The 25,949-nt window shown below is 42.3% G+C and overlaps 7 protein-coding genes across 7 annotated transcripts; 2 read left to right on the top strand and 5 right to left on the bottom strand.

Moving 5' to 3' along the window:
* Positions 1–558: 558 nt before the first annotated feature.
* On the bottom strand, positions 559–1,320 carry MELLADRAFT_106561 (uncharacterized protein; the record flags this gene model as incomplete). Its single annotated transcript, XM_007409994.1, has 4 exons — positions 559–644; positions 780–856; positions 1,034–1,124; positions 1,248–1,320. 4 exons carry the CDS (start codon positions 1,318–1,320, stop codon positions 559–561), a joined length of 327 nt encoding a protein of 108 aa, XP_007410056.1.
* Positions 1,321–8,503: 7,183 nt separating this feature from the next.
* Positions 8,504–9,258, bottom strand: MELLADRAFT_106560 (uncharacterized protein; the record flags this gene model as incomplete). The annotated part of the gene is made up of 2 exons (XM_007409993.1): positions 8,504–8,577; positions 8,640–9,258. 2 exons carry the CDS (start codon positions 9,256–9,258, stop codon positions 8,504–8,506), a joined length of 693 nt encoding a protein of 230 aa, XP_007410055.1.
* A 2,309-nt stretch (positions 9,259–11,567) lies between these two features.
* Positions 11,568–11,815, bottom strand: MELLADRAFT_86460 (uncharacterized protein; the record flags this gene model as incomplete). Its single annotated transcript, XM_007409992.1, has 2 exons — positions 11,568–11,725; positions 11,791–11,815. 2 exons carry the CDS (start codon positions 11,813–11,815, stop codon positions 11,568–11,570), a joined length of 183 nt encoding a protein of 60 aa, XP_007410054.1.
* Positions 11,816–15,386: 3,571 nt separating this feature from the next.
* Positions 15,387–17,522, top strand: MELLADRAFT_106559 (uncharacterized protein; the record flags this gene model as incomplete). The annotated part of the gene is made up of 9 exons (XM_007410063.1): positions 15,387–15,427; positions 15,517–16,111; positions 16,186–16,477; positions 16,559–16,673; positions 16,744–16,832; positions 16,899–17,011; positions 17,116–17,238; positions 17,320–17,387; positions 17,465–17,522. The coding sequence occupies 9 exons, from the start codon at positions 15,387–15,389 to the stop codon at positions 17,520–17,522; spliced, it is 1,494 nt and encodes a 497-aa protein (XP_007410125.1).
* Positions 17,523–18,188: 666 nt separating this feature from the next.
* MELLADRAFT_86458 (uncharacterized protein) lies at positions 18,189–19,255 on the top strand (the record flags this gene model as incomplete). Its single annotated transcript, XM_007410064.1, has 2 exons — positions 18,189–18,269; positions 18,356–19,255. 2 exons carry the CDS (start codon positions 18,189–18,191, stop codon positions 19,253–19,255), a joined length of 981 nt encoding a protein of 326 aa, XP_007410126.1.
* Positions 19,256–19,952: 697 nt separating this feature from the next.
* Positions 19,953–21,599, bottom strand: MELLADRAFT_48375 (uncharacterized protein; the record flags this gene model as incomplete). Its single annotated transcript, XM_007409991.1, has 7 exons — positions 19,953–20,423; positions 20,526–20,660; positions 20,755–20,866; positions 20,978–21,090; positions 21,156–21,224; positions 21,292–21,427; positions 21,532–21,599. 7 exons carry the CDS (start codon positions 21,578–21,580, stop codon positions 20,060–20,062), a joined length of 978 nt encoding a protein of 325 aa, XP_007410053.1.
* Positions 21,600–22,537: 938 nt separating this feature from the next.
* MELLADRAFT_63226 (uncharacterized protein) lies at positions 22,538–24,696 on the bottom strand (the record flags this gene model as incomplete). The annotated part of the gene is made up of 9 exons (XM_007409990.1): positions 22,538–23,022; positions 23,150–23,202; positions 23,300–23,380; positions 23,454–23,869; positions 23,953–24,250; positions 24,321–24,394; positions 24,462–24,476; positions 24,568–24,584; positions 24,690–24,696. The coding sequence occupies 9 exons, from the start codon at positions 24,694–24,696 to the stop codon at positions 22,538–22,540; spliced, it is 1,446 nt and encodes a 481-aa protein (XP_007410052.1).
* Between the last annotated feature and the right edge of the window lie 1,253 nt (positions 24,697–25,949).

Here is a 25,949-nt window from a genome sequence, read left to right as displayed (position 1 = left end):
CCTCTTCCCCTTCTATTCAATCTAGCTGGTTTAAATAATCCATCTTTAAATAAGCCATGATTTAAAGCCATTTGAGATCAAATAATAGATGCCAAGCCATGTATCCTGTTTAAAGTCCATGGAATGAAAAACATGATAATACTTGTTTGTTAGAAATTAGAAGACCTCAATTGAACACGAGAGAATGAATCAACCAAGCTGTGGGTGGGTCAAATTTAGATGAGACACATTGGGGAGTTCAGTATAAGGATATGGATGAGATGAGTTGGTGAGTCCTAGTGGCAACGAGTTTACATGTTTGAAAGAGTGAGGTGTGAATCAGCACAAGGGATGTATAGAAGCCTAAAGAGATATGACTTGCTGCTTTTAATTAAAGAAGCTAAAGAGGAAGGTTGTTGATTTGAAGGATGTTTTGATGATTAAGATGAAGTTTAGGATGTAGCGCAAATAGAATGCTTGGGATCGATTGAAACTTGAAGTCGATCTAGTGAGTGTTAGATGTTTATCGAAAGAGGTAGTTGAAGATCTAAGGGTTGCTTGGAGTGATATTATAATCATTTATATTGGAATCAAGTTGATTGGTCCAAAAGTGGATAATGATCTTTGAAGTTGAGACAAAGGTGATCGAATTTGAATTGACCAATCTTGATGATGATGAAGTGCATGTTGTTGTTGTTGAATACAATTCGATTTTGAAGGTGGAGATTGAGGAGCGATTTAAACAGGAGAAGACGCCCAATAGACCGATGATAGTATAACACGACCTGATTGCCACACACCTCTCGCACGACCAATAAAGATGAAATTTGGTTCAACTTCTTGATTGAAGCTGGGTTGATAAGACTTGAGAGGCTGACTTCAAAAGATATATATCAAAACGAATGATCAACAGAATGAATAAAGAATAGGTAAGGATCTGGCGAAGGTAGATGAACTGATTGTCCTTTGTATCTCTCATCAACCAATTCTGTTGTAAATGAGTTAGTTTTTGATAATAGGAATCAATTTGATCGATGGAAGACTGTTTGTTTACCTTTTCTGATACTTAGCTTCGTAATAAACTGGCAAGTTCAGACATGGATAAAAACCGCTCTCTTTAGGATTCGTCTTGTGAGCTTCATAGCCTGTGAAATGAAAATCCGGATCATACAGAATGAGCCGAATCAACTGTTAGAATTCTTGAATGTGATGATCTCTTATGACATTGAAGAGAATCATGAATAGACCAGCGAACAGGAGACACTTACAGTGTCCTTGATCATCACTGAGTTTAAGATGAATCATTGTTGTACCCGTTGCATTGAAGTTTGATTTGTTCATTGTTACATAAAAGAACATTAGCTAGTTCGGGTGGTATAGTAAGATATTTCAATGAGATCTCAACAAACATTTTAAAACAGTTTAAATATCTGAAGGCCCTCACACTGAGAGCATTGCACTGATCGGAGGTAGTCTGTTCATTGGGGAATTAAGAGCTATGTTGAGATCAATTGTTTGGAATTCCCGAAGATTTATCAATATTTTCTATACTATCATATAATCTTGAGAAGCAAATGAAGTGTTTGAAAAATGACTTACGGGCACAATGAGCCTTCTTGTCTTGCATATCATCCTGATATTTAAACTCCTTATTTTGAAGGACCAAAAAAGGTAAGTTGCAATTGGTAAGAGTCGATTATATTTTTCAACATTCTGATATGCAGCTGAGGTCGCACAAAATCGGAGTAAGCTGATAAACCAGCCTCAGATGCTTTAGACCCTAAGAATGGAAAGGGTGCAAAGAATCGAGTGTAGTAGCTTCAGCTTTTGAATTTGCAGCCTGAGTGAAAGCCTTTAAGAAGATTCCAGTTGATTGATTTGTAAAGTTATCTAAAGCGATCAAGGTAGTTCAGGAATATCGGTCGGAGGCTGACAAAATGAACATATGAGACTCGTTTTGTCCTCAGTAAAGAAATCCAGAAGACTATATAAGATCGCCTACCACCACTGCTTCTGCGAATTGACTACGAATCATCTCTGGAGTGATTCCATTGGCACATTGGACATGTCGTGTAGCAGCTTCTCGATCAGCTTTCTCGATCGCTTGAAATACATTGATTAAGGCGTATTTAAGTTCTGTGACAGCTTGAATCCGATTAATGCATTCCTTGACCCTGCTCTGTTCGAGGTCCTGGATGCGAACCTTGCTTCATATTCTTTCGGCTACAGATGCCTGTTTGGTTACCACTTCATAAAGGGTCGATGCAACTTGAGCGAGTGAAGAGACCAATGGCCTAAGATCGGCTATCTGTGTGAGTGGCTGTTCTAGTCTTTCGGGTGAAGAGAGAAGGTTGGCCAAAGAGCTATCAAGCTCGAATTCCGTCGATTCTGATCGGTAAACAGCACTTGAGTCAATTGAGATCAATACTCAGATTCTTTGATCATATCAAAAAACAGAAGTAGTATGAAGCTCACCGAGTCGAGCTAAAGCTGTGATGATATCTCGATGTGATTGAAGGGTAGCGAGGTGTTGACGAGAATGGATTGGTGAGTTCGAAGGTAAGAGGTCATCAGTTTTTATTAATTGTCATCGTATAGTACACAAGAACCAAATCCCAATAACCTAACAATCAAAACAAAACCAACACTCGACTTCTCTGCTTCCTGCCTTACTCTCTGCAGTTGATCTGATACCAGTCACACCCATATCCCGGACCCCAATTCCACCTCAACCCTGATCCTTTCCATTTGATGTTAACATCCTATTGAAAAAGATGATTTTTGAACATCAGCCATTCTTTTGTTTTGCTCTGATTTGATTAATGTTAAAGAGATTCAATGGGTGTTATTATGTCAATGTAATGCTTGATGAGTTGGTTCTGTGAGAAAATAGAAGAAATCAATCACAGGAATGAATTCAAAATAGCTTACTTTTTGACACTGATACTTTTTGAATTCATTGGATTAGTAAACTTGAAGATCTGATCCTAATCCTTTGAGTCAATCTAACAAGATCTCAAGTGTGAAGTTTTGAATCGGGGAAACTGATTGACTGCTAGTGATTCATGAGCGATTTAAATGAGATCAAATAATCAATCTATCTGGATTATGACCAAGCTTCATTTATTTATTTCTATATACTTACTGATCTGATCTTGTTCCTATATAATCAAGAGTTCTTAACGTTCTTGATCGAGGTATTTGACAAAGGCTGTGTCTCTTCAGCAATAGCAAGTGCTCATCCGCTAAAAATCAAGAAAGTATGTAATGGAATGAAATGCAGATTAGTCAAATCATATTGCATCTGAAATAGAAGAGTAAAATCAAACTCAACTCTTCATTATCTAGATCTTCATGAATGAAAGGCAATGATTCTATGTGCGTTTGTGGAGGACCAAGAGCCAAAGTAATATTTGTCGAGTGATGAACTGATGGAAGCCTAGAAGCTACATCATCTGCTTGAGTTTGTCAATGAGATGGTTAATTTGATTATGTTTGAATACATCACAGAGAATGATAGAATCTTAAAATCGTATATATTCCGCCAGGGATTACGGTTGAATTTTGGATGATGTTTAGCTAGGATTTGCATTGGATCCTTTGATACATAAGGGGATTCGTGTGATACATATACCTACGTAGGAGCAATTTGGGTGCTTCAGGAAAATCGGCTAGGGGAATGTAGTTTGACTCGCAAATGATTGTCGGATGAGGTCAAAAGAGGCAAAGTAGCCAGCAGATGATTGGGAATTTGAATAAAGAAAACCACAAATGAATCTTGAAATGATTTCTGACCCATGTGCAAAACTTGAAAATTGCAATAATTAGGAGATTCGTGTGAGAAACATACGTAAGATCAACATTGGATGCTTGAGGAAAGTCGGCTAGTTGTGGATTGGATTGCAAAGTTGGATCGATCAGAGTCAGAAGAGGAGATGTAGCTGGCAGATTATTGGGAAATCGGATGCAGGGAACTGCAAATGGATCTCAAAATGGTTCCTGACACAGCATGCAAAACTTGAAAATGGCACTAATGGGGTATTTTGTCTAGTTTTGTTCAAGTCAATGGTTCTCCTTTAATATGAAAATGATAAGGATAAACAAATTCATGGTTGACCTTTAACTTGTAATGATCTTTTATTTTCTTTTTAATTCCATCTTTGCCAACCAACTCCTATTGACCTCAATCTCGTCTTCGGTGAATTTCCTCAAATATCTCTCGTATGCTTTTGACTTCCAACGTCCCTTTTCGATTATCTGAGGTAGAGGAAGGCCTTCGTTCCATAAGAACGATGCGCCTCCTACGCGGAAAGAATGGCCGGTAAGTTGCTCGTATCCGTCTTTCTTCCATAGGTTCCTCAAGATTGACATCACTCCTCCTTTCGTTAATCTTGTTCCTCCGTTCCCTGTTTCATGATCGTAGGTAAAGAGAGGATTATCTGCGTATGAGCCACTTTCTACGTGTTTCTTCAACAGTCGTTCGATTGCTGCGACAGGGCATAGAAGCGATTGATGTCTTCTCAAATTAAGGAACTGCACTTCTCCGGGTTTCGCCGTTTTGGTTTCTCTCAGTGCCAAGGACATTATTTGCTCGTCTGGAGATATTTTCACGTCGTCGATTAGTATAACTCTCGAGTCTCGTAAAGTGGTGAGTTCTCCCATGCGTGCCATTCCCCAGAATGCAACTAGGGCTATTGTAACTGCTAGTTCAGCTGCCCCGTCCTTTCTCGGTAAGTTTTTCAGCAGGCTCGCTAGGTGTAGGATTTGTACAGGGCGCTTCTGAGGCCGATTCTCTCCTTTCGCGTCTAGGAGTTTGGCTGCCTTCATAGCCAAGTTAATCTCTCTTTGATCTATATCCGGGAAAGTCAGGCGGTGGAACAGGTGCCAGGCCCTCAGGCCGGAAAGGTACGCTTCGATCGTTGAGGGTTTGATCTCATGATTCGTTTGTGGTTCGCCTTCGATTTTGGGAGCGGCCCATTCGATGAATCCGAGGACTAGGTCTGCGCTTGCTGGTAAGATTTGGTTTCTTTCCTTTCCTTCTTGTCCGCCAAAGACCATAAATTTTGTTATCGCCGAGTTGTACTGGATCAGAGTGTCTTTGGACCAACTACCTCCAAATATCATCAACCTCTGTACTGGGTTCTTATCTAGTGTTACAACGCCATCTTGATTGCTGATGAAGTTGTTTATTTTCTTTAGATTTTCTGCATTCATTTTTGCTCTAGGAAGGTCGACAAGTCTTCAGGTAGTTGGATAATGACTTCGTCGTGGGGATTCAAGTCGGTCTCAAGACCTCTCGAAAGCGCGTCGGCGTCGTTGTCGCCTGAGGTAACTCTGTGTTGTTTTATCGAGCAGTGGTTGGTGGTTAATAATTTTTGTATTCTTTTCCATTCATTATTCACCGCTTGGTCTTTAGACCGGGTGTTTCGGATGGCCGCTTCAGTCGTTGTATTATTGGTCCATACGATGAAACACTTCCCCTTGAACTCTTTCATTTTCAGCACTACCAGGAGGCCTAAACGAACTGCGACTGTCTCCATCCATGCTATATTGCGTTTGATGCCGTCATCTCTGACGTCATCCCAACCTGGTATTAGCTTGAACCTCGCCCAGTGTGCTCCTATCAGCACACCGATCCCGTAAGACGTCGAGGCGTCCCCGACCCACTTTATGTCCTCTGGTTCAAGGTAAGGTATGATGCGCATGTGTTCGAAAGTGGTGAGTACTTGAAGCCATTCCTCGAGGTCGTCTCTTACTGACTCTGTGATTCCTCGTCTTGCTTTGCTGTTTCTCCACGCTCCTTCCCAACCATACAGTTCTTTCATGTAGCATTTCATATCTGGCATAATGTAGGTGATATGACAGAGTTGGCCAACGAGTTTCTCCACTGGTTTCTTTTTCCACTTCTCACCATTAAGTAAGGCTTGGACTTGTCTGATTCTCATTTCTAGTTTTTCTACTGGAAGTCTAACAGTTTTCTCTCGTCCATTCCATATAAAGCCGAGATATTTTTGTTTGTCGGCAAAATCGGAGTATTTGGTAAGATTCGTCTTTACACCCATGTATGAACTCAACTCGAGCACTGACTCCATTCGAATCGGTGAACCTAGTTCTTTCACAATCAGGTTATCATTGACCCATCGAAAAATTTTTGGAATTCCGATGGCTTTCTGCATGATTTCCTTCCAAACATCAGCGGCTCTTCCGAAGGTTCCGCAACCTGCGACGCCTCCAAATCCGACCCTTGTGTCCACCCAGAGCCTATTCAGAAAATCCAGAATCAAGAGATATTTCCATTGCGAGGGGTGGGTTGGTATTTGGCGATAGGCTTTAAGCCAGTCGAACAGCGCTAATTGCCACTTCTTGTCCGTGTTTCGTAGGAAGTTTGCTAGGAATTTGAAGTCGTCCCAGGTTGTTATAAACTCGTCTTTGTCTACGAAAGAGTTGACGGACTAATTTTAAGAGTCAGTCTTTCGTTTCTCTTAGTCTCTTCTCTCTCCTTTCCGATGTACTCACGGGGATATCTGTTCCGTGCTTTGGATATGACAGATTGCTTATCATTCTGAATGTTCCATCGTTGTTTGTAACACTCCCCATCGGGTTTGATCGAAAGAAGCCAAAGTGTTTCTCCACTTCTTTGTGTGTGAACGGCCCAAATAGTTTGCCTTCTGCGTGTTCTCTTTTTATTGTCGCTTCTATCTTGTCTTTCACCAGGAGTGCTGATTTCTGGTTGGGCGGTGTGAACCATTGCAGGCCTTCTATAGTATGCTCGGGGATCCCTTGATCAAAGCCTTCCCTTAGACTGACCAATACATCTCCCCATTCTTCTATCATCTCGAATTCTCTCATCAAGGCTTCCCACTCGTCGATGTTGAGTTCGCACTCTGCCTTGACTGGCCATCTCCCTCTTGGCTCGAGGTTTGTCCGCCTGATTCCTTCGCTTTCATTGTCACTTGCAAGCTCATCTGGGTCTATTCCGTCCACATCTTCCGCTAGGACTTGGGAACTTAGGCTGGGCAAGGTGTGAACATGGTATGTCAGTTCGTGTTCTCACAAGATTCATTTGGCACTACAATTTCTCGACTCAAGGTCTTTATGCATTACGTCACAAACTTTCGTTGTCTCTCGTGTACATTTTTAATACTCACTTCTTTTGGCTCCCTTCTCCTGCAGCATTCGGGCGCATTTGGGAACTGGACGCGACCGGTCCACCACTTTCACCTTCTCCTTGTGGTCTCCCCCAGCTTCCTCTCTTGGCTCCTCCTCTACCGCCTCTACCCGTGTCCTTCTTGTAGTTTGGGTTAAAGTTTTCCCGTTTCCCTTTAAAATTTGGGTTGATGTTTGCCCGAGAGTTGTCTACTACATGCGGTTGGAAGTAGGTTTGGGGATTGGATGTGGACGGTTGATTGAAATGGTGATACGCTTGTGGTGTTGTGTTGTAAGCGTTTGGGTTTTCATGTGGGTCGTATCGACTTTGTGACCACAAGGTTGATCTAACTGATTGACTTGATCTGATCGTCTCTAGTCGGTCATCTTTCGGATCCGTTCGACTTGGGTCATCCCACTTCGTATTCCTGCCTTGCCAGTTCGTTCCATCTAATGGATCAATAAAGCACTTGGTCCCCGTTAAGGCGTACGGGTTATCTAGGAACATATCGTCGTTCCTTCTCAGGGTTTCTCTTTCTGCAAGTCTTTCGATCGTCGGGTTGCGCACACCAATATCTGCCATTGCCGTTCCATCTTCTCCAATCTTGAAAACTAGGTATGTTTGGCGCATCATCAGATCGTACCGATATGCCTGTACCCAGCAACCATCATTTTGGTCTTGGATCTTCAAGACATTGGCGAAGTGTTCTTTCATTACCGGTAGGACTTCAAACTGTTTGTACCGTTTGAGATATTGAAGAAAGAGTTCTTTTTGGCGATGCCATTGAGCTACTGTGGTTCTCCACTCGTTGGGGATTGGGTATCCGTTATACGATGCTGAGTCAGCGTCTTTTGTCTTGGTTCTAGACGTTTTGTTCAAGACGAATGCTATATCTTGGCGTAGCCAATTGGGGTCGAAGATGGATAGCGGGATATACCGGTTAAATTCTTTCATGGCGGTATCCCAATAAGGTGAGAGTGCATTTAGATGTTGACTGAGCATCTCCCCTTTTTGGACTTTCATCGTTTTCTTCTCTGTCGAGGACTTGGTGCTTTTCTTGCCTGCGTTCGTGCTCGGGTTGTCTTTCTTCCCTTTGAAAGCTAACCATTCTTCTTTGTCTTTCGCTAGTCGATCATAAGTTGTTCGATCTCCCGCGGTGAACGCAGCCTCCATTTGCTCGTCAAGACGTTGAGTTACGCTATCCATGTAGGGTGTTTCTACAATTGTCTGTGTTTTGACTTGTTCACCTGTGAGGGGATTTCCGAAAGGGGCATTTGAAGTTAGTTCTTATTCTTCTTTGTCCTCTCTTTCTTTTTTTTTTTTTTTTTTTGGAAAAGAATTTCCTTTGTGTGGGGTTATCTACGTATAGATTTTTGACTATGTCTTCCCTCCCTTCGTCTTGTGTGACATATTTGGGTTCATTTTCTTTTCATCTCCTTCAGAGGCATTTCCTTTATGGAAGAATTGGAATAGGTTGGGGGGGTTTAAGATAGGAAATTTTGTTGCAACTAACGTTCAACCGGGTCACCAAGTGTTATTCCACCCACCGTTCTCATGGCTGGGCGTTCATCACTTCTTTTGGTATCTTCCCATAATCTACCACTTCTAACTTGTTGATCGTCTTCTTTTTCACTCGATGATCCGACTTGCTGATCATACTCGATTTGTTGTTCCACAGGGGGAGGTCGACTCGGTTTTGCTGCCTGAGGTTTGGCCGCTTGTGTGTCGTCAGCTGCTGGTTTGTTGCTGGCTGATGGTTTGTTGGAGCCGGTTTTAGTGGCCTTTGAAATCTTGCTCTTACTTGCTTCCTCATTCGGTTTCACTTTCTTGATTTTGATCGGGCTGATTAGCTTAGATGTGCTGGTGGCCGGTGGGGGAAAAGGCTTGGGCGGTGCCGCTTTCCTTTTCGACTGTCTCGTTGGGACCGATTTAAGTATTGCCGGCGTTGTTTCTGGTGGGTTTTCGTCTACTTTTTGACTTTCTTCGGTGTGTTGATCGTCTTGATTCCTTCTTGTTTCTCCTGCTCCATCTTCTCTTTCCTCCTCTGATTTCTCCACTTCTTTTCCTTTTCCTTCTGTCCCTTCTCTCCTTAGTGCTTCATCAATTTGATTTTGAAATTCTTCGCTGTCCATTCTTTGTTTTGGTCTTGTGGATTCGGGAAGAAGAGGAGAAAGTGATATTTGAGATTGTATATTCAGGGAAAATTAAGGGGTAATGGAGAATGTGTCTGAGAGTTCTGGAAATTCAAGGTGTTATCAATTCCTAATCTTGTATGTCTTCTTTTGTCGATGCGAAAAAGTTAAACTATGAATGTTTAACCTTCTTGAAGAGCGTGAATGCTCAATTATTCGACTAAAGGTGCGGGAGAGGAATATTCGAGATGGAGGAGAAATTTTTCCTCTCCCCTCTCTGTATCTTTGCCTCCCTCGACTTGTTGTGTGTGTAAAGTTACAGGTGCACCTAGTCAAATCTTACCCCCCTTAGTGACGATAGAAATCCTTACCACGTCGTCCCTTTGGTGGGAAGCTGTCATCAAAACTTACAGAATCGCTGAACAAACAACTAGGCATTGCAATCCACCCGTCGACAGCATATCACCCGCAGTCAGACGGCCAAACCAAGATCGTCAACAAAGCAGTTGAACAGTACCTTTGTCATTTCGTGAGTTATTGCCAAGACGATTGGACTGACTACCTACCATTAGCAGAATTCGCGTACAACAACAGTACACATACGTCAACTGGAGTCTCCCCGTTTAGAGCAAATGTTGGATATGACCTGTCCTTCGGAAGGATCCCGTCAGCTGAAAGGTGTATACCAGAAGTGGAAGATAGATTGAAAAACATAGAAGAGATTCAAAACAAATTAAAGGAAAACTTACTACGAGCACAGGAGGTGATGAAGAGAAACTACGATGAAAAGGTACGACCTACACCCGACTGGAATGTAGGAGACGAGGTATGGCTCAACAGTCACCACATATCAACAACACGACCATCCGCCAAACTCGACCACTGTTGGTTAGGCCCGTTTACCATTGAGAAGAAAGTATCAACATCGGCCTACAAATTACGTTTACCAATCAGTATGAGTAAAGTACACTCAGTTTTCCACGTCTCAGTATTAAAAAAACACTCACCGGATTTGATCGAGGAGAGACAGCAGGCAACCCCTTACCCGATCGAAATTGAAAACGAGGAAGAGTGGGAAGTCGAGGCTATATTAGATAAGAGAATAAGATGAAAGAAAATTGAGTACCTAATTAGTTGGAAAGGCTATGGTCGATCGGAAGATTCTTGGGAACCAGAGGTGAATGTCGCAAACTCTAAGTTATTGATCGACGAATTCAATTCAAAATACCCGAAGGCTGCAGAAGAACACGGAAGATCAAGGCGTATGTGAGAGGGGCGAAGCTTTTTCCCACTGGGTTTTTTAACGCGAGCCCCGGGGAAGAACGCAGGGCCGCGAACAGGGAGCCTGGGCGTAAACGGGGGATAGTGTTATGATCCTGTCACGGATCATGGAGCTGTCACAACATGTGACATGTGTAACTCTCAACCTCATGCGAGCCAGCGCTCCACTTGTATTGCTCCTCATGCTACAATAACTATACTACATACTCAGCACCCTTTCCCTCTCTCTGTCCCCATCTCAAGGCCCCTGAAGCTGGCCATAACAGAGGGGACTGTACAGCCAACTCATAAACGCTTGACCAAGTTTGCCCCCAACACTCAAGAAAATTGGTGGAGAATGTTTGATAAGCTTTCCTCAATTTGCTGTATGTAATCTGCACAGCTCAACTGGTTGCAAGGCTTTTGAACAAGGGTGTACCTGTTCAGTCCAGGATTCTGGGTGCAAATGGTGTGAGAAAGCAAATTATAATATTTTCATCATTTTATAACATACAAACTATATTTTGAACCTAATTGCATAGCCTCATAGTCAGAAATTGTGAGATAGAATACACTGTAGCTGTGTTAGGAGCAAATTGTGTGAACTAAAAGAAACGGTCTATGGACCCAAGGCAACACCAAAATTGCTCCGCAATGCTGTGATTTTTCTACCATCTTCATTGCACTGTGAAGTGACCACTATGAATCACACAGCTATTAGATCACTGCTTTTGATATTTTTTGTCTCTCAGGATTGTGAAGTGGTCAACTACTATTTTTGCAATACATAGTGATTCATAGTGGTCCTTCTGTACCTGCACTATATAACGTGCTGAGATGTTTAATTCAATGATCATATTAAGGCCAAACTCAGCTTGAGTCGTGAGTCCTTTTCTTTTCTACCTGATTGGGGAGCATCAACAGTAATAAACAAAGCTTTAATCCCATTTGATTCATCTTGTATCAGTATTACAAAAGGTTTGGTTTTAACTCAATCTAAATTTGCAGAGTGAAAACAATTGAGATTGATGTTTCAGATTTTAAATTTCTCAAAACAATCCTGATGAAAGTGTAGGAATCATTTGGATCACCTCTTTCATTGGTGCTGCTCTTGTTAAATCCTTTTCTCCATCAACATGACCTAATTTTCCTAATGCAGTAGCGGTAAAATAACCATTAATACAGATAAGTGTGTTTTGATTGGCTACTTTCAATAGACCACTTGAAAAGAAGATAAAAAATGGTATCAGATAGGTACAGAAGTTTTATAACCCTGATTCAATAACTTGGTTGACATCTCCTTCCAATTATCCTCAATCTTATGTCTGGTACATCAAAGATCAGATACCAGTAGGTTTGAATGGCAAAAATGTATGACTGGCAAGCTTTGTCATAATCCCCTTTGGCTTCATCCTTTGTAGATTGGGAGGCTATCTTCTGTGATCAATGAATTGGATATGAGGAGAACGGCTAGTAGGCAAAGACCTAGAGAGATATACCTAGGTGTGTCCTGAGGTTTTTGCTTCATTGCTTTGTTCAAGGTGTTCAAATCCATTGTACCAGAATTCTTTCAAACAACCAAAAATATGTTTGATTGAATATCTGATGTTAAGCTGATATCACCAATGTTTACAAGATGGTACACCTAGCAAGCAGCAGAGCCCCTCAACTTATTGGGATGAAAGACTTGAGCATGAAAAACTGAGTGATGGGGTAGAATTGCAGAAGTGAGGTTTTGGTAGAGATCCCTGTCAGGTGAAGAGATCCCGCACCTGATTTTTTGATTAATTGATTTCAGTGTTTCACAGTTTGAAATGTAATTCCATCAGCTTGAGAATGAATTGAAGAAACTTCAGAATAAATTGGAAAATCTGAGCCAACAGACTCATGAAGTACTTTACCCTCAATGTCTAATTTGATCACTGTGGTAATTAAAAAATGATTGGTATAGATCTGGTAGACTAGGGTGAGGGGGGTAAAGTTTGATGAGGGACCAAATGCCCTGGCCCTGGCTACTGGGCATCTCTCTGCTATATAGCGGAGAAACCATAGCCTGGGCCCATTGTGCTGTGGTCATACCACTATGATTTTTTGGGACTCTGAAGTGTGGTGCACAGCAACCACAATACGCAGTGGTGCAATAGCACATACCAAAGTTTCTCCAAAATTGGAATCCATTGTGGAGTGGTTGTGGTATTGATTATGGCTCTCTCTTAGCCAAAACAGTTGGGTGTTTCTTCATGGTACACAATCAACGCAACAAGATGTGTCAAATCAACAGTTTTTTGGGGCCACAACAGTATGTGTTGTGTTAGTGCCTAAAAGAATGTGAATTCAGCAATTTTTTTGGTGCTGTTGCGCCTGTTGTGTTGCGCAGCACCATGAACGCCGTGCAACCCAAGCTTACCTTTGGTTGTTGCTGTAATTAATGCACCAACCCGGCCCCAACCCGATGAATCTGAGCTGGACCGGGGCCAACCTCCCCCTCAGACCGGGCCGACCCGGTCCGCTAGCCCCAGTGATGTGATATGCTCAAAAACCAAAAAAAAACGTAAATATATGATAAATATATGATTTTTCGATTTTTCTTCTCTTCTGTAGCCTTTGCTGAAGCTATCCAGCAGCTATTCTACAACAAAGAGACAAAAAATTTGTTGTATATATATGATACTTGAAGAAATTAAGATGATTTTGGTAAAATTTGCCCCCTAACATATGCCCGGGCAGACCCGGCTTTACCCAGATCTTAGCCGAGACCCGCCCGACCCGGTCCCGGTCCCGGTACCAGATCGGGTTTTGCGGACCGGGTCGGTGCATTAGCTGTAATTACCACAAATCAGTGTCTGCTGCGGGGTGTTGTTGCATGTTGTGGAGAAATGCACCAAAAAACTTGCTTACTGTGGTGCAATGTGTTGCTGGTACAGGGTTTCTACCAGGTTGAAGATTTTGGATGATGTTCCCCCCTTTATTTATTGTTTAAAACATTATCATTTTGTTTCTATCATACACTTATTTTGATAATACCGTAACCTGGTCACTGAAATACACCCTTTATTACAATTGTAAAGAGAAGTGTACTTTAGTAGTATAGCTTTGTGACTTACAAAGTCTTTTGGGAATAATATCAAAAAGATATTGTGCTTGTTTCTCTTTGTTATAAGTCTTGAACAACTCTAAAGGTGTTGAGAGATAATAAAAATCAGTTGCTTTTCATTTAAAAATTCATGCTTTTGGTCCTTTAAAAACAATAAGTTTTTTCATTTGGTTCCTTATTGGTACTCTCTTCAACAGAGATATTTCTGAATGACTTGTTTTAGGCACTTCCCACATAGTTGCCTTGGCAACAAACGTCTGAGGAGTCCTCAGATGGCCCCTCTGAGTAAAAGGGCACCCGACAAATACCCCCAGGCAAATTTTGGCCGTTGCTGTTGCCTCAGATTGGATCCTTGGTGGGAGCTTCCCTCAGAGTCAAAATCCAAGAACTCCTCAGATTTTTGCATCCAAGCCAAATATGCTGGCTGTGAGAAGGGAATTCAATAGACATCTTCTACTATCTATTTTATCAGTAGATTATCCCCTCTCAGATATGTATGACCCTTTTTGGGTTAGAATTTCTACAACTTTTGCACTGCTTCTGCAACCTTCCAAACACCTAAATCAATCCAAGCAGCTGAAGTAGACTTGTACCTTCAAGGAAATCATCCAATTCTCCCTGGCCAATCCATACTGTCTTTGTGGACGGTAAGTTTGGTATCCTACTCATGACTCAAATACAATAGCCGAGAACCAACCTGGTATCTTCTGTAACAGGATAATGCTTGTCACTACCCTGTTCTTGCATCAATTGTGCTAGACTATCTCAGTATTTCAGCTACTTCTTGCCCTGAAACATGTATTCTTTTGGGCAGCCAATATTACTGCTCCTGGCCGGGGTTCTTTGAAACCCAAAACAATCACTGGTGATGTTGGCTGTTGAGAATGGCTAAGATATGAAATTGCTACTGAAATTTTCAGGTGTAGTTGGAATCAGGACCACTATGGTAAATGCATTGCCAATGCAATTCATTGGCCATTGCTTTGTAATTATTTGATCCTGAGTCAGTTGTCTGGCTGAGCAAGTAAGAACAAATAAATTACAAGATGTCAGGATAATGCAGAGTTTGGAAACAGACAACAGAAAAAGCACAAATGACTCATCTTATCTATGAGTTTTTGCTTGATCAATACATTTGCTAAAGGTTCTGCCATTCAAACCCCTTGGTGTTCCCATGCAACTACTCGAGCATGAGGGGATTAGATTTGTATCTCCAAGTGGAATCACCATAAATGACTGTTGCACAGATGAAGGCGTGCTGATTTCCTCTTGCTAGCGATGCGGTCTCGGTGTTAATTCCAGGGTCCTATCTAGCTTTTACTCTGCCCGTGGGCACGCCGCGTGGCAATCGGCGTCGGTCAAAGGGTAAACTTCACATATCAACAAAATATACTTTTGCCGGGTCTTGCATAAATAGTTGGGAAAAAGCAAAAAAACCATTTACAGAAAACATATATGGATAAGTTTGAGTACCAATTTGATACAATCTCTGGCAGTGTTGTGCGCTTCAAGTTCAATGTGGTGAAGTTTGAATTTCTGTCTGATCTGCAAAGAGACGGCAACATCAAAAAGCGGGGATCTCCTGATGGAAGGTTTCGAACCGATCACTTCTTTTGTAGTGCAAGGCGCAATATATAGACGAAAGGCAATGCTTGCCACCAGCACCCCAAGAAATTATTCGCGTTTTCCTGCCTAACATTCCCGTTCAAATTGAAAATACATACACCATCGTAGCTCCATCTCTCTAGTGTCAAAGAAATTAAGCAGTGTAGCGATGTCCAGTCAAACGGTACTTAGCCCACACAGCTCTACTAGGTCATTACTCTTGCGTTCTTTCGTTATCCTCAAGTTGCTTTATATAATAGCTTCTGATGTGTTTCTTTGACCTTACTCGAAATCTATAGCTTCAGCGTTGATGTCAATGCAGTGCAAGGGGACGTGCTCATCGGCCTGGCCAAGAAAACAGAGGCTTTCGTATTTCTTACCATCAAAGATGATGAAGACTCTCGATTAGCTTTCCGTCAAACGTTGAAATCCAAGCTCCTGCCTCTGATCACCACCACTCAACAAGTGCTCGACACTCAACGGAAGATAGAGGAGAGCAAATACCAAACCAAGCCTGGCGAGCCTAAAAAGATCTTACCGATCACTGGATTAAACATAGCATTCAGTGCTTCCGGGCTAAAGAAATTAGGAGTCGGCGAAACGGAGATTCCTGAGGATGCTAAAGCGTTCATCGCCTCGCAAAAGTCTGATGCAGTCACGAATCTAGGTGACCCCGTTGACCAAACAGGTCAAAAACTATCAACTTGGTCAAACGAATTTCTTCAACACTCTATCGACGCTGTGATCCTTATCACTGCTCCTGACCACGGACTGTTAGACCATAAGATCCAAGAGGTAAAGCATTTGATACATTGTACTACTTCCCATACCTTCATTCGCATTGGGGTGGTTCGACCTGGTTCTGAAGCCGGGCATGAGCACTTTGGATATTTGGTAAGATTGTTTGAATTCCGTTCCAGCTCACAACAAACCTGTTTTCAATGTTGTTGAAAACTCTTTCTGTGTAGGATGGAATCTCGAAGCCTAAGATCGAAGGCTTTAACGCAACTGAAGCCGATAAAAAAGCTGGAGTTATAAAGCCAAGCGTCATCTTAGTGGGCCAAGCCGACACTCAACAGGCCAAACCACTTGATCCATCTCAAGGTTGGATGAAAGATGGATCTTTCCTCGTCTTTCGACAACTACAGCAACTAGTTCCAGAGTTCCATAAGTTTTGTCAAGATATTGCTGACAAGAATCCACAACCTGGTGTGACTGGTGAATTTATTGGTGCTAGAATTGTAGGAAGATGGAAATCTGGTCAGTCAAACAGCGTACTCTGTTTTTGCCTCTTGATTTCTGAAGAGTATAACTAATCCCTTGAACTACGGGTATGATTAGGCGCTCCACTGGTGTTGGCTCCCGTCGAAGACAAGCCAGAATTAGCCAGAGTAGACGATTTTGACTTCTCAGATGATTTGGTGCAACAAAGATGTCCCTATGCTGCCCATATCAGGTACGTATGCTTATCGATTCCTCATGATCTTTTATAACTTCACTTACTAACAATGGAATCACATAACCAGAAAAACCAACCCTCGTGACGGCATAGAAGGTGCAGACCCGAATACTGCGGTCTTACCTCATCTTATCACTCGTAGTGGTATAACCTATGGTGGATTGCCAACTTTCTAAAGGTCAACTTGACTTTGAAAACTAACGCAATGCTTGATGTTTCTAGGTCCTGAGTTGACTCCAGAAGAAGTCAGAGAGAATAAGACTAAGCACAATAGAGGATTACTATTTGTCTGCTACCAAAGCAAGGTGGAGGACGGGTTTCAATTGGTTCAGAAAGTAAGATCATCAAAACTTGCAATTGTTTAAGTTGAAAATGACATGTATCTTACTTCTTCTTTTAACTTCCCTATCGTCCAATTTGTTCACAATTTGTTTACAAGGTATGGAGTAACAATCCAGATTTTCCTCCGAAGAACCCAGCAAAAGTGACTGCTGGACTCGACCTTCTTATTGGTCAGAATGGAAAACCGGGACCACGTGTTGCTCAAAACATCACGTCGAATGTAAAAAAACCACCCCTTTGATACTAAAGTACCTAAAGCTTTCACTCAAGCTCAAGTCATGTTTTTTTACTGTTGGAATAGGGTACCGTCGGAGATACAGATCCTAACAATATTGTCACCGCTGATGAATCATTTGTTCATCCTTTAGGGTAAGTCTTATTGAAGCCCACTCTTTTTAAATCATCACTGATGCAACAACACGTTTTCAATTTCTACTCTTCATCAGCGGCGAGTATTTCTTCTCACCTTCAATTGAAGCTATCAAATCTAAGTTGGGAGCTTAAGAAAATTCTTCAATCACGTACACTTGCCCAACACCTGTGTTGAATTCAAAAACTCTGTCTTATCTCTTGACTACATATGGAAAATCATGTTTCCTGAATTTGCCAAATGGGTTGTATTTTTGACTTGAATTGTTTCAACATCAAAGTTGTATTATATTTCTACACTTTTCTTTGACTCGAATTGAAACATGCATGATTTTATGTTTTGAAATTCACAGGTCTCTCTGCTCTTGATGAAAGGTTCCATAGGAGATTCATTCATTGCCGTTGATGCAGGACAGACTGTTACACATCCTCGGACCCACTAACACATTCAAGATCATTTGTTTGACCTCATTAACAATATTACAGTTTGCATGAATCTCATAGGCTGAAGCTTCATTCTTTTTAGAGTTTTGGATGATTGTGATTTGAGAAGCACACTGAACTTTTGCCACCAGGTTGAGAACTTGAAGTTGAACACGCCATTCAGAGCATGTCACATCATGACTAAATTGATCTTCCTGTGACATGTGCTATGTTGCTGTCAAATTGTCACTTATGTACGTAGGGTGAGTGTCACTGTGATGTAGACTATGGTTTCACGTATGTATGGCAAGTGACAGGGCTCAACCCACAAGCTCGCGCGCGTTTCCCGGTGCGCGAAGGTTGACATCCCCCTAGAAGATGGACACCAATAGCGAGCACGATGCCGAAGGATGGAGCGCTGATGAATGGGAAGGCGATGATGAAGACCCAATAGTGAAGGTAAGCATTCTGATGTCTTTCTCCCTCTTCTTGATCAATCTCTTCACGAACTGAACTTCCGGTCTTAATCAATTTATTTCGCTCAGCGAATGCCACTTTTCTTGAGTTCGGGTCCCGATTTCTCATTACCATCATTAGCACATTTTCAACCCATCTTAGAAGAAGAAACAAAAGATGCAAATTCAAATCAAACTAAAGCAGGACCAAAGAAAATTATCAACCCATTAACTCTCTTACAATATCCTTTTAAACCACATAATCCAACAACACCTCATGTTTTACTTCCACCTTCCTTAAGACCTGAATCAAATTCAAATTCAACTAGTGGTCAAATTTATGCTAAATTCAAACCTGGTGTTAGACATTTGAATCTTGAAGTTCCTTTGGAAACAAAACTTGGTACAGCTGAAGGTCGATTTTCAGATGAAAGAGCTCGAGAATATGCAAAAGGTCTTCCAGATAAAAAAGCCGCGGTTCCGGGAGTTCGGAGTAACGCTTTTGGTAGAGACGATGAGCTTGATCCATTAGAAAAAATCACACTTGGATCTACTTTCATACCAGAACAAACGAATTATTTTGTTGGAATCCTTAAGCCCGGTTCAAGTGAAGATCAAGATCAATTACATCTTGTTCCTTTAGGTCAAACTTTACAACTTCGGCCGTCCTTGGACTATTTAGACCGATTAGCTGCCATTAATGCTCAAGCTGATAAGGCTGCCAAACGAGAGGAAGGTATCGGTAGTGAATCAGAGGACGATTCTGGGGATGAAGAAACTGAAGAAATGATAAAGAAAAAAGCTCTTGCAAAGAAAAAAACAGAAGCAAATGAAGCCAAGGCGATCCAAGTATCTGTTGCTGGACCAGGAGATTCAGATAAGCTTGGTGGAGGAAGACCTGGTGGAGGTTTGTTTGCACCTATCAGAGCTGCGGAAGCGGAGACGCCGATTCCCCTCACACACTATCATTGTCACGTTAGTATTCTTTGAATCAGGCTCTCTGAGTGTTCAGATTTAGTGATGTGAACTTACAGCTGACAAATTCGTCATTTTATGTGCTGTTCACTTTAGACCAAGGAATCAGAAGCTATTGCCCAAAAGATGTTCTCAACTTCACGCGACAGGTTGACTTCCATTTCCTCGTGGCACGAGCTCCTAAAAGTGTAGGTCGAAGGAAATTGACGCAATTACACCTGAAAACACGTTCCCTCGCCTACAACAAAATCTCGTTCCTCCCAGGCCTATCACCTCAAACACTTGAAATGAGTGTTTTGATCACTGCATTTGTTCGCTCAATAACTGATATCTGTACACGCAATAAATATTGTAATTAAAATACCAGTAAATGCAAGTTCACATTAATTGACTGATTTGAATCTAAAGTGAGGAGCACAAGATCAATGCACTGATCTCTAACACCTTTCGAGAGATATCATGGGCTAAGGGCTATTGAGTATAATTTCGAGGTCAAAAGAGGGCGATCAAAATGCCTCAACTGAATGTGTACAGCCTGTTCTCTTTACCGGGACTCTAGAAATGCTTGCAAGGTGATATGTTGTGATTGTTTTGGCAGGATCTGATAAATCAAAATATTGAGTAAATGGTGAACAAGTTGTCGGTGCAGATATTTAGAAGACCTTGCAGCTGAAAGGCCTTTGCGGCATTGTCCTTTTCAGCTTGAATCAAAGGCCACTGTTAGACTGTAAAAGGTTCAATATTTCTTTCAAACGGAACCAAGCTTACAATTACATCTTACAATATGTATCAAAAGGATATATCACAAGCTACACCAGTCTAAGATGATCCAAGACTTACAAATGCAGAAGCATAACTCACACTACTATCACGAGCTGAGACGCATTGACTGGATTGAGCATAACAAGTGAATTTCAACTTAGCTGGCTCAGTGATGGTTTGAAGTGCTCCCAAGAGAACACCAATTGGGTGTCGACCACATATAGTGTTCTTAGTTTGAGAAAGGTAACGGCTGAATTCCGAATGAGACAGACTTTCAAGTATGTTAAGCGCTTCCCGGTCTAATGCCTCGATTGATTGGTAAATTGGCGTTGCTGGAGGAGATGCACTCGAACTCAATTTGCGAGCCGGTTCATTTTCTTGAGTCGGGTCTTTATAATAAGTGTACGAAAAACGCGAGCCCCTGTTGTGCGTCCAATTGATGTGACAATGAAAACAGTGGGTCAGCGAACCATATAGAACGTGGTATCTGTGTCGAAATATAAAATGTCTTGTGGCGACTCACCAGTGACAAAAGTCAGATGAGATGACAAAAAGGTTTTCCGGTGAAAGGAGATAGGGTCGCAATACTTCGCCATAAATAAGTTCTTTCTCAGAAGATATCGATCCTATAAGTATAGGGACAATGGTGATGGTCTGACTATAATACAGCCAGATTGGAAGACAAAAGATTGATTAGCTATTTGTTCAAACACAAGACCGGACTGTTTATTTGAAAACTTAGTATTACGAACTCCTTGAAAATGTGTCGCACGTAAGGAAGGTGAAGTTCGATACTATGTTCGGCCTCGTCAGTTTCGATGTCCATCTCTTCGAAAAGGCCGGATTGCACCAATTCAGAGGTAACTGAGATGACCGAGCAGAAATGAGAAGATTGAAAGACATTGAGATGAAACTCAGTTTGCCAAGATGCGTCAAAAGAGAAACAGGGAGATTCAGAAGCCAAAGAGAAGCAACCTTGTACGTCAATCTCAAGATCACCTAGAGGAGTCTCGTATGCCTCGCATCCAGACAGTGCGCATCCATCAAGGTAAACATGATGAGATGGACCAAGGATGAAGACACGTTTACTGAGAGGACAAAGGATGACTTCAGTGCACTATACGTTTCCTGGCTTCGATACTCAACTATTCACATCACAGAAGGATCGATGGTCTTATAAGCCCAAGCGGCAGTCGAACCAGAATACGAGTATCCTGCATGCCTAGTGTCGGACGTGAGATTGGGCAGTGAGCAGGTTCACCTCAGAGATAGCGAGTAGGTGAACCCACGGCGCGATGACCGCCTTACAGTTACTGATCGGCACTGGCATCGCGACCTTTCGCCAGTCTTGCGTCTCCTCTGTCGTCTCAGCCTTAGGATGGGCAGCTTCGAGCCATGTGTCGATCTCATTCCTGAGCTTGTTGGCTGATGTTTCCCAGACAGGTTCCAATGAACATCAAGTGAAGATTTGATCGCTGGGCTGTAAGGTTATACCACCTATCAATTGGCATGAAGGGAAATGAACTGACGGGAAGAGGTGTACCAAGACCCAGCGTGAGTAGCAGATCGATGGACCATGATGGTAACAAGACCAAGTATCGAGTGGTAATGAAGGAAATGAGAATAGAGTCACGAAATGAAACGTCAATGGGGATGATGGAAGAATGTATGCGTCAATAGGTAAAAGGCATTAGGGTAGAGGTTTTTGGAGGTTTTCGAAAGAGAAAACACTTAAATCTAGGTTTGTGTGTATGACGTCAAGGAAAACGGAATCGCCGATCAACGACAACTTCTGATAAGGACTTGCGAACACCATGATAGTTGCAAGCTCATTCAAGATGTTTTGGTGGTGGATTCCGATTAGATTGGTGGAATTCTAGCAAAAATGAGCAGGGAAGTCCATGCTACGTATGTACATACAACGGATTCCACCATTGCTGAGCTCAATCTCACTTGCCAGGTATGCAAATGGGAATACACTGATTTCTCAATGACCTTGAATCCTTTTTTCAGGCTTGTCTATAGAGGAACCAACTTGGAACTGGGGTACCTAATTGGTATGATGCAGAAACAGAAGAGCTTTCTTGAAACCCTCTTCATCTTTTGTAAATACCTTGAAATTGATGAAGGGGGTGTCACAAGCAGCGGAGATATCATGTCGGACATCGTTGGCTACAACGAAGTTAATTCGGATATCAGTGTTAATCATTGAAATCCTGACGAGCTTCATGGCCATATATATTCTTCAAGCTTCAGGCCCAGAGGAACTTGATATCCCAAACACTTCGTCAGAAAATAGAAAAAAACGAAAGGTTCACTTCCGCAAAGGACCAATATATATAGTGATATGTAGCTATGCGAGAGGAAGAGATGTATGAAAACAAAACCAGAGAAGTACATAAGAATAAGAAGTGAACAAAACAAGTAGAAACACCATGATGCAATCTTTTCTGAGGTCAAGACCTCATAAATCCGTGTACATAAAATCTTACATTATCTGCTGGAACATTCTCCATCGATTTATTGCGATTCTTTCTATTGACGATGCGCCTGTATAATCAGTACAGCGGCGAACACAGAAATGATAACAGTGAACGGGGCGAGAAATACATGTGAAACAAATAGAGTTTTTGAGATCAAGCGTTGGAAACGAAGGCTGTGAGACTCGTGGCGTGCATAAGCTGGTGATCCGACTGGAAAGCGGTTTGCGGTGGTCATTTGGCACAGTGTAATTGCTGGCGGTGCGCTGACTAGCAGAGACATGGCTAGTATAAAGCACGGATCATTAGTTACGTGTTGATGACTTGCTGAAATTTCTCCAGTTGAGGATACCGAAGCGGCAGTATGATTGAGTGCAAAAAGGATAGGGATCATAACAAGAGGCGTCAAGAACTGCCGGACCGCAATTCCGACGAGAATCGGGCATCGCTCAGACGGCTGGCCGGCTGATTGCACGATTTTATTCCAACATGATCGTCTTTCTTGCATATTGGGCTCTCTCGTGGAGTGTGATTCGTTTTCTATTCGCGGAGATTCAAGAGGTTTCTCCTCGCTGTGAAAATATGCACCTGAAAGATGGGGCCGAGCTCAGTGGCCAAATCAGTCCCACAACATAGTGCAAGGCAAGGGATGCACAGTCCGACTCACCCAAGATGACCAATGTTAAAGGGACCGCGACGTCACCTGCAAACTGCAACGCACTTCATTTTTGTTCCAGCAGTGCATTTGGAGAACCAGAACACTAATAAACACTACTGAGAAGGAAATTGAAGCTGCAGAAAGATAGAACCAGCATACCCGCGTAATGGTTGGAGGCTACTAACAAAATCCTGACATTTCGGAATTCCAATCACAAGGAAAGCCACAATGGCCGAATAACTGTAAGATATAATTCGCAACCGATCAGTCAGCTCACCCCGTTCGCGATTCTAAGCTTTGTACTGCAACTTACAGGGTTGGGTTCATGAAACTATGCAAGGCTTTGAAGAAAGTGGCACATGGACCAAGTACGCGTTTTATGATCGCCTTTGCCTTTGAGCTGGGTAGGTGACCACTCTTCAAGGGTGAAGAGCTTGGCAGTACGTGCACCTGATTATCCACATCAGACCGCACGGCTGACAGACTGCTACGCTCAGTGCCCCCCTGTAACTCGTTGTTCTTGCTTTCCATCTCTGTACCTTGTGGTTTATTTGAATTGCGAATCGACGAGGCAAAATTGAAACAAGACCAACACGACTTCCATTTTCGAGTCTTTGTACCCTTGCTTTCTGCTTGGGGTACGGACAGGAGACGCAGCCCGTAGCTCCATTGTACAAGAAATCCCAGTGTACTGAAAAGTATGATGTAAGCCAGAGTTCTGCCAATTTGCTTTGAGTTTTGAAGAATCAGAATTGTATCAATTTAACTGTGATGCTGAAGGAGTATATGTATGTACGCGAAAACAGATGTACCTCATCTCTTGTGTCCTCTGCACCCCACTGGAATACATTCTTTGATCCCGAATTTTGTATCAGACTCATTGACAGAGCTACTGGCAATGCACTTGAATTCATGAACATGGATATAGCCATACTGAACTTGCGATCGGGAGTCGTAAGCCGGAGAACTCGAGCGAGTAAATTTGCCAAGATGCCTGACAATAGCATGACAATGGCCACACCAATGATGACAATATAAAGTTTCACGATTTGAGACGCTTTTAGATTAAACGCCAATTTGCTGAATATGAATGCGGGAGTAAAGAACGCGCTGGGTAAAGATGTTAATCAGAAATGATCAGATTGACGGGTTATTTGGTGTAAACAATTATATCACTTACTTGTTGACTTCATTGAAGCTGACTCTGGTCTGAGAGCTTATAATTCTCTTGCGAGAAAGGATGTAACCTGCGATCTGTCAATGCATGTAAAGATTTGATGAGGAGGTTGGTGATATTGGAGCACAAAGGAATAGTACCTACAGACAAGATGGCCACCTATGATGATTCAAGAAGGCCTAATCATCAGGCTATGTAAAAGACTAGCGGAGTGATTGTAGGGTCTTTCCATCATGATCTGATCACTAACCTGAGCGATACTTCCGGCTATCGATCTGTAATGGAAAGGACAAATAATGTCAATTCGATATAGTCTTACAGGCTACTGGTGAGAAGCGTCCTACTTGATGATGGTCCTGACATCCGTGTTACCAGACATGTCTCTTGACTTGGCTGACCAGTGTGACGAAGACGAAAGAGACAAAAATGACAAAAAAAGTTTGTGTTGCAGCGAACTGTCCGAGGGCTTCCTCAAACTTGATAAACCAGGTCATCAAGTTCAGCATTCTTGTCTAGGACGAGAAGAAAAGTGCTCAAAATAATTTTGGTCATACCCGGAACGAGCTGAATTTCGATACAGATATCTTCACAACCCTGCCCACGGTCACGTCCAAAGTTCAGATGCGGGCTCAAACTCAAAGAATTCCAAGAATCTCGTTCTGGCTCGTTCTTGAATCTTGATCAATCGCTTGACCCACAATTCAATCTTGGTTTTCAAGTGATAGGCCGACCGGGATAATAATTCGATCAATTTATCACAACGATATCCCCACCAACCTTCAGAGATTCATGAAGACATTTACGGTGAAGCTGATATGACATTCATTCGCGACTCTATATATCGCGACACGTCTCCGATGTAAGGCTTAAAACGCGTTACGTTTTAGGTGAAGGGGTGTAAAGAGCATTCTTTTACAACACAAGATACAAAGCGCGATGACCTTTTTTATCAAACTTGGCCCCCCGTTTCGTCAGTTGGCACAAACATTGATCTGCGGCCCACTCACCACCCGCAGAGCTCATTCTATGGAGGACGAGAGTCGCGAGCGAGGACCACCTCAAATTATGCACTATGCATTGTGTGCTATGCACTGTGTAACAGATGACTACATATGCACTGTGCTCCCAGAGTCCAGACGCATCTGGAACCAGCAACTACGGATCTTTGATGAAGCATCAACCGACAAACCTCCTAGAAATTTCTCTGAATAATTTCTTTAGTCATGCCTTTCTCTTTGAAGTCATCACTTGAAAGCCAAGCCTTCAGGGTTGGGCCACCATCCAAAGTCACATTAATATAAGGTCGGTCGACTGCTTAACAACCAGGATCACGAACTTGGTTTTTAGATGAAGGATTGATCGTACGCCTCCAGTAACCAGTCACACCTTTCCGGTTAACTTAACAAAGGGGACGCCGCGAGAGGGACTTTGTTAAGTTAACCTTTCTGGTCATTCAACCGCTCACTTACAGCGTCTGTAGCCAAGCTGGCTTATCACTCAAGGGCCACCAAACCACCGTCTTTGAATGTCTATGAAGTCATCATCAATGGGTCAGCTGATCGATCATTATATATCTTGTGATATATCGCAGTAAAGGTGAAGTGGTCTTTTGTCAATTTTCCCGATCATCAA

Source organism: Melampsora larici-populina (assembly GCF_000204055.1).
Source record: "Melampsora larici-populina 98AG31 unplaced genomic scaffold MELLAscaffold_18, whole genome shotgun sequence".
Classification (NCBI taxonomy): domain Eukaryota; kingdom Fungi; phylum Basidiomycota; class Pucciniomycetes; order Pucciniales; family Melampsoraceae; genus Melampsora; species Melampsora laricis-populina.
The sequence above is the reverse complement of the archived record's forward strand: the minus strand, read 5'-3'. Positions and strand labels throughout refer to the sequence as shown.